The sequence below is a fragment of the Miscanthus floridulus genome, chromosome 8 (genome assembly GCF_019320115.1).
Source record: "Miscanthus floridulus cultivar M001 chromosome 8, ASM1932011v1, whole genome shotgun sequence".
Taxonomy (NCBI): domain Eukaryota; kingdom Viridiplantae; phylum Streptophyta; class Magnoliopsida; order Poales; family Poaceae; genus Miscanthus; species Miscanthus floridulus.
The window spans coordinates 55,818,588-55,825,200 of NC_089587.1; the positions used below are offsets into that span (position 1 = coordinate 55,818,588).

General features: G+C 45.5%; 1 protein-coding gene across 3 annotated transcripts; it reads left to right on the forward strand.

The window, feature by feature from the left end:
• Positions 1–617: 617 nt before the first annotated feature.
• Positions 618–6,396, forward strand: LOC136472133 (uncharacterized). Of its 3 annotated transcripts, XM_066469860.1 has the most exons (7): positions 618–970; positions 1,141–1,287; positions 1,367–1,757; positions 2,499–2,535; positions 3,659–3,895; positions 3,988–4,035; positions 5,636–6,396. In XM_066469860.1, exons 3-7 carry the CDS (start codon positions 1,450–1,452, stop codon positions 6,107–6,109), a joined length of 1,104 nt encoding a protein of 367 aa, XP_066325957.1. In that variant the 5' UTR covers positions 618–970; positions 1,141–1,287; positions 1,367–1,449; the 3' UTR covers positions 6,110–6,396. The 3 variants fall into 3 exon arrangements, with proteins under 3 accessions (XP_066325957.1, XP_066325955.1, XP_066325956.1); XM_066469858.1 differs by having other exon boundaries at positions 1,141–1,757; XM_066469859.1 differs by lacking the exon at positions 618–970 and adding an exon at positions 981–1,007 and having other exon boundaries at positions 1,141–1,757.
• The last annotated feature ends 217 nt before the right edge of the window (positions 6,397–6,613 follow it).

Below are 6,613 nucleotides of genomic sequence, written 5' to 3' on the forward strand. Positions count from 1 at the left end.
GCTAGCACTTGCAACAAAGACACGACCAAATTTTGGCACGAGAACTAAATGTCTCCTAAACACTCACGCTTGACAAAAATAACACGACAGTAATTACAACAATCTCATCAGATTTTTTTTACAAAGAATTATCATAGGTGTCCACAAAACTGACAGCTATGTTACTCGTGAACAACACGAGAACGCACCACGATAAATGTTCATGGAATTAATACATGAATCATCTCAAATATCCTGAGAGCACGATAGTACACACCAACAAAAAGCCGGTTCGCTGGTTAATTTCTAGACTGATAAGTTCAGCTAATACTGATTTATTGTGATAACAACACGGGTGACTGCGAACAGCCTGTTCACTCCAATCTCCGTCTCGGCCTCATCCGGCCCGTCTGATACCACGATCAGACGGTCCCCTGTTCCTCGATCGGCGGTGGCACACGCGGCACTGTAGCGGCGGCCTCACGCCGCCACGCTGCAGCGTGTCCGCTCCTCCCGTCCCGTGCGGCGGCCTCTGCGACTGCGAAGCAAAACAAACCCGGCGACGGTGAGCCAGCCCGAGGAGGAAAGAAATGCGATGCAAGCAACATCTTTTCGCAAAGGCGTGGCGTGGGGATCCCCTGCACTTTCCGCTGCCCTGTTCCAGCTTCATCTGCTGCTGCTCTCCCCACACGCGCGTACCCCTGCTGGCTGCTGCACGCACACAAACAGCATCTCTTTCCTCCCTCGGTTCCGGTTCCTCCTCCCACCCTCTCTCTCTCTCTCCTCCACCCTCTCTCTCTCCGTCTCTGAGTGCGTATGGGTGTCAGTGAGTAATAAATGGCAGTGAGCAGTGTGCGTGGCTGAGGGAGCGCTCGCTAGTCGCTAGTGCTGTGCTGTGCTGTGCAGCTGCTGGCTGTGTGCTGTGTGTGCAGCGGTTGCTCCTCCTCCTGGTGCTACTCCGCTCCTCGTCGCTTGCTCGTTTCTCACACTGGTAACCGCCGCACTAAACCCTCCCAAACCCCTCCCCTGTACGATTGGTACACCATGAATGCATTTCTTTGATGTTTCTCGATCGCTATCTCCCTGTTGAGATTTCGGAGATGCTGGTGATCAATCGCCCGATGGAGTGAGCCGGTTTCTTTGGCTTTTTGTTTTGATCAGGGCGGATTTCTTTCTCGCGAGGAGGAGGAGGGGGAAAAGGGCTATCCGTTTCTTGCGGGAGCCCGTTGCTGCAGAGATCCATCCAACCAGCCAGGATTCAAGAACTGGCCTTTTTGTGCTTTACTCCCCAAGAGATTTTCACCCAAAGTTTGATCCTTCAAGCCGATTCGATCCCTGAAAACAACCAAAGCTGCCGCAAATCCGTTGTGATTCCAGGAAATCGCAGGGTGGAGGGGAGAGGAGAGGAGAGGGCGTCCTCTTCCGAGCAGCCCCGCATTGCCGCCTGTCGATGAGTGAGCGCTGCCTCCGATGCTTTCGGGGTGCTCGGTGTCCAGTCTCGCGGCGCGGTTCGCCTTCTTCCCGCCGGAGCCGGCGACGTACGCCGTCCGGAAGGATGAGGCCACGGGCCGCCTCGTCGCCTCCGGCGTGCCGCGGGACAACGCCATGGACGTCCTGCTCGTCAACACCACCAGGGGGAACAAGGTCGTGGCTTTCTACTTCCGGAACCCCTGCGCGCGCCTCACCCTGCTCTACTCGCACGGCAACGCCGCCGACCTTGGCCAGCTGTACGACCTTTTTGTGCAGCTCAAGGTCAATCTCAAGATCAATCTGATGGGGTTAGTGGCGCACCATGTTTCCTGGCCATCTCTTTGATCTTGCAAATTTTCCCTTTCAAGTGTTTATTAGGTGCATTTATTCTGCTGTTTCCTAGTTTCTAGTATCAAATGCTATGCTCCTTAATCTGTTTAGGAAAGTGTACTTCAAGCGTTAATACCTTTCTTGTTTTAATAGGATGCTCTGCCTAGACATGCCTTTGCTTTCTATTCTCTGGATTTTATTTAGAGGGGATGGAGCGGCGCTACTGGATAAGATACTCTTTACCTTTAGTGACGGTTTGTGCGAATTACTGATGCTGCATTGCATAGATCAGTTTCATTTTGCATGTCGAGGGCGGCGGAAGCACGCCGTTACTGGAATGTGGGATTTGGAAGTGGTTATGACGTGTGCTACGCCGTCACTGGAATGTGGGATTTGGAAGTGGTTATGACGTGTGCTTCAGTCTTTCCGTTTCTTGTTTCAAACGTAGAATCTGACATCAATAGAAGATTCAGTTCTTATCGCTGCGTATGCGTTACTGTTGTGAATGGTTATCAAGGAAAAACGTTAATTTTAACCGTTTCTGTTGTTGAAATATTTCATATCACTATATCATTGGCCCAAAGTTGACTGCGTCTTCATTCTCTGACATCAATAGAAGATGATTTGGCGTTTTCGGTTTCATCAGTCTGCTCTTAAGGTAAGCTATAAAGTTGTGTAGAATATGCTGATGTGATTACTGTGTTTTTCTGTGATCGCAGATACGACTATTCTGGCTATGGTGCATCTACTGGCAAGGTAAGGATGAACTTATTTCTCAAGTGTAACAAATTGCTAAAAAGGGGCAGACCTAGTGCCGGAGGCTCCCACATGAGTGGGGTCTGGAGAAGGGAAAAACCGAAGTGGTGGTGAATTGCTGATTGGCTGTTTCAAACACTTGTCTTAAATTTTTGTGGCCTTTCAGAACTAACACATATACTTCTGCAAAAAGGAAAAAAAAAAGAACTAACACAGATAAATAGTTATCTAGCGTGCCTAACTACAGAGCTTGCAGTTTTTGCACTCAGTCTCAAGATTCAACGTGCCATGCTCGAGAAATGTGGCTTCGAGAAATGTGGCTTTAGTTTCACATTACAAGAAAGTTTCACATTACAAGAACGTAGTTTATATACCTACATGCGAAGAGGCTTTTTGGCCCATGCCTGACTGGTGCATTACTGGCACAGCATGGCCAACGCATCTTTAAAGGCTGCTCAGAGTCTCAGAGATAGCAATGGTCATCATATTTAGATTCGAACCCTTTTCTTGTCAGCCATGCATGCCATTTTAAAGTGTCATACTACAGTTTTAAGAATCAGCTTTTGCAAAATTACATGCATGAGCAGTTTGTTCCATTCAGGTCCACCTGCAGGCTTCATGGATGTCCCAACTATCCATCTCACTGTTGTGGCATGATATGCAAGTTCTGTCTCAATGGCATGTGGACCCAACATGTCATTCCCAGTTCAATGCAAAAAATCATTTTAAGCAAAATTTCATGATATTGTTTATATATGTCATAAAATTGAATTGAGGCTTTTAAGTTCTGACCTAATGATACACTGTTCCTGAAATTTCAGAATTAGATAAGCAAACTGGAACTGTTTTCTTTTGATTTTCCTGTCTTGTATTTTAAGACTCCATGTAGTCAGTGCAGCGATAATTCCTGACTTATTAAACTTTGTTCATCTTAAATTCAAATTCTGTTTTGGATACTAGATTGACTGATATATTGCTATATGCTCATTTGAGCTAAGTCAGATGCCGTGTTCAGTTTGTATTGCTGCCAGGTTCCTGGTTTTTGTACTTATCATACACTTGTATTCTTTCTAGAGGATTACATTTTGGAGGACTGGATCTTGTGTTTGTTATTTGTATGCAGCCAAGCGAAGAGAATACATATGCAGACATTGAAGCAGTTTACCAATGCTTAGAAACTGAGTATGGGATCAGCCAGGAAGACATTATCTTGTATGGACAATCTGTGGGCAGTGGACCAACATTACATTTAGCCTCTCGTTTGCCTAGATTGCGTGGGGTGGTTCTCCACAGTGCTATACTGTCAGGCCTCCGTGTTGTTTGCCATGTGAACTTTACTTTCTGCTTTGACATTTACAAAGTAAATAACTCAAACTGATTCTCTTTTGCAGTCCACACCTCCTATGCCTAGACTTACCCTTTACTAATGTCTAGCCAAACCTATTTCTGCAGAATGTGAAGAAAATAAAAAAGGTCAAATGCCCAGTGCTCGTTATTCATGTAAGTGTTCTCTAATAGGATATCTAGCCTTTGTCTATTTACTTCATTACTTGTCTGATTGGACAAGTAGCAGTAAATTTCAACTAACATGCACTGATCCCTTCTGATGGCAGTGTGCTGTTGTTGTTCCTGCTACACTAGCAGTTTATGTATTGGAGCAGTAATGCTATTACTGGTAGTTGTGATAGTGAATAAATTCATTACTCATTACACACTAGTTCATCATGGCATCAAAACATCCTTTTAGCAGAAAAGCAATTTCATGTAATACCTTTTTTATGCAATTTTAGATATAGGAGTCAAAGATGATGACCAATTGAAATCTGTGTAGAAGAAAATCCATTTAATATCTGGAATCCCTTTGATCAGATTCTCTCCTCTGTAGTCTTGCTACTCCTAGCAGGACAATTCATCATCTTGGTGCTAATTCTTGGCTTTTGAAAAAAAAATTTAAACCAAATGTTTTAGCCAATGTGTGGCCCAGTACATAGGTTTAGATGGGGTAACCTCCAGCCTCTACACTAACCAGGGATGTATACAGCCATAGGTAGATGGAAAAATACATAGGTGGAGGGGGAAAAACAGAACTACAAAGGCTAGAAACAAAGTCTTCATATTCAGCCTGTTGGCTTCTACTACTTGCCGCCGCAAACGAACACCTGTGCGGCACTGTTCCTTGTGCTGCTGTTGCAGCGGCCGCAGCCGACTGTTCCGAACAGGCCCAAAGCCTCGACTAGCCAGCAGTTACGTCAACTGAATTCATGCCCTTTTATGGGCTGGGATGTCACTAGCAGCTGTAGTTCTCTAGTGTGCAAGTTGTACACGTGGTAGCCTCACCATATGCCCATATGGGACCTCACTGACTTGATTCAGCCTGTAACCCCAAAGAATAATTGGGCATTGGCTGTCCTGGCATGGGTGGTTGTTGGCCTTTCACTGTTCATCCTGTCATAGTGAACAACTTATATTGTCTTGGCTGAGCCCAACCAAATTTATAGCCATGTCAAGCTAGTAGGCCCAAAAGATCAGGATTGTTCTGGCCCAAATTTTTGCACAGGCCTAACGAAATCTACAGGCTACATCTGAGTCTATTTGTTTGTTGCTGCCCTGCAAGTGCATATTCTTAGCCAATGATCTCAAAACATGAAAGGCCAAATCGTAGGGCCTGAAAGCCACCAGTTTACAGGAAACAGTCCTGTTACCCAGCTTTTTACAGTAAAACTATTTCCCAGCTTGTCTGACATATTTCATTTGATTTGCTCTTACCTATTTACAGTTTTTATGTTGTTGGTTGCTATCAGGCTGTCAGCATTAATTTGTTACACAAATCATAGGCATTTTCAGTTTTACCTAGATCGCTTGTTCATGCAATGGATATATATTTTGGGTGCTGATTTGTATTATTTAGCATTGCTAGACCCTGTTAGAACAAATGAACAATCATGAAAAACTGGTGAACATACATCCGAATTCATCTATATGTTTCATTGCTGTATGTTTTGTCATAGGGTTGCTTGTATTCCAATTATATTAGAAGATATTTTTCCTCAAAAAAATATTAGAAGGTATTTGTCTAAGTTACACCCATTGATTGTTGCAGGGGACGGATGATGATGTTGTGAACTGGTCACATGGAAAGGAGCTGTGGAAACTAGCAAGGGATCCTTATGACCCACTCTGGATCAAAGGGGGAGGTCACTGCAACCTGGAGCTGTACCCAGACTTCATCCGCCACCTATCCAGGTTCATCCGTGAGATGGAGAACATCACAACAAAGATCCGGCTCAAGAAGATCAGGCCGTCCCTGCAGCCTAGAAAGAAGGCCCACCACCAGGCGAACACCGCGACAACAACCACCTTCACCGCTAACTGCTGCTGCCGCATCCGAGTCCGCAAGCCGACCTGGCCCAGCTGCAACTTCAGCTGCGGCTGCTGCAGCGGGCTGAGGAACTGCTTCGCCTTCCGTTTTTCCAGGTGCTGCCGCCCTACTACCTGCTTCACCTCCTCCTGCAGCGACGGTTGTTGCTCGTGCAGGAGCTGCTTCAAGTGCTGCTGCTGTGGAGACGTGCGATAATGAATGCCACCGATCTTTGCGCATGTATAGTAAAGATTTGAGTCCTGGGATATCTGCTAACCCTTTAAATGCCGTAGTCTGAAACCTAGATTTGAGTTAGCTGAACGTTGTATTAACAGATAGAGACTCCCCCGCACTTGTGCTAGCTTCGTCTCTGCCGGTGCCACCTGCCCTCCGTTGTATTTGCTTGTCAGATTCGTTAGTCTAATTATTGACATATATAAGCCGTTTGCTGTTTGGAGTCTAGAATAATGCTGATACTTGGATTGATCCTTCTTTTTCGGCTAGTATCTTTTTCTGGTTGTTCCAGTAAAGCTCAAGCTCCCATTATGTAGTGGTCGGTCCATGCTGAGTTGCTGATGTCCGTTGAACTCGAGTCTGGTTCACCTGCATGCATATTTTCTTGATGAAAACTGGAAGATACTCCTTGCATGTGCAGACGGTTGTTTGTTAGACTGACAGGCAATGAGCCAAATGGAGTGGAATGTTTTTGAGATAGCATCT

What these genes read in the sequence shown, in the direction of transcription:
- LOC136472133 (XM_066469858.1), top strand. Translation starts at nt 1,450, where the DNA reads ATGCTTTCGGGGTGCTCGGTGTCCAGTCTCGCGGCGCGGTTCGCCTTC. An exon ending in ATGGTGCATCTACTGGCAAG is followed by an intron (nt 2,536 to 3,658) that starts GTAAGGATGAAC and finishes ATTTGTATGCAG; the next exon opens with CCAAGCGAAGAGAATACATA. An exon ending in TCTGCTTTGACATTTACAAA is followed by an intron (nt 3,896 to 3,987) that starts GTAAATAACTCA and finishes CTATTTCTGCAG; the next exon opens with AATGTGAAGAAAATAAAAAA.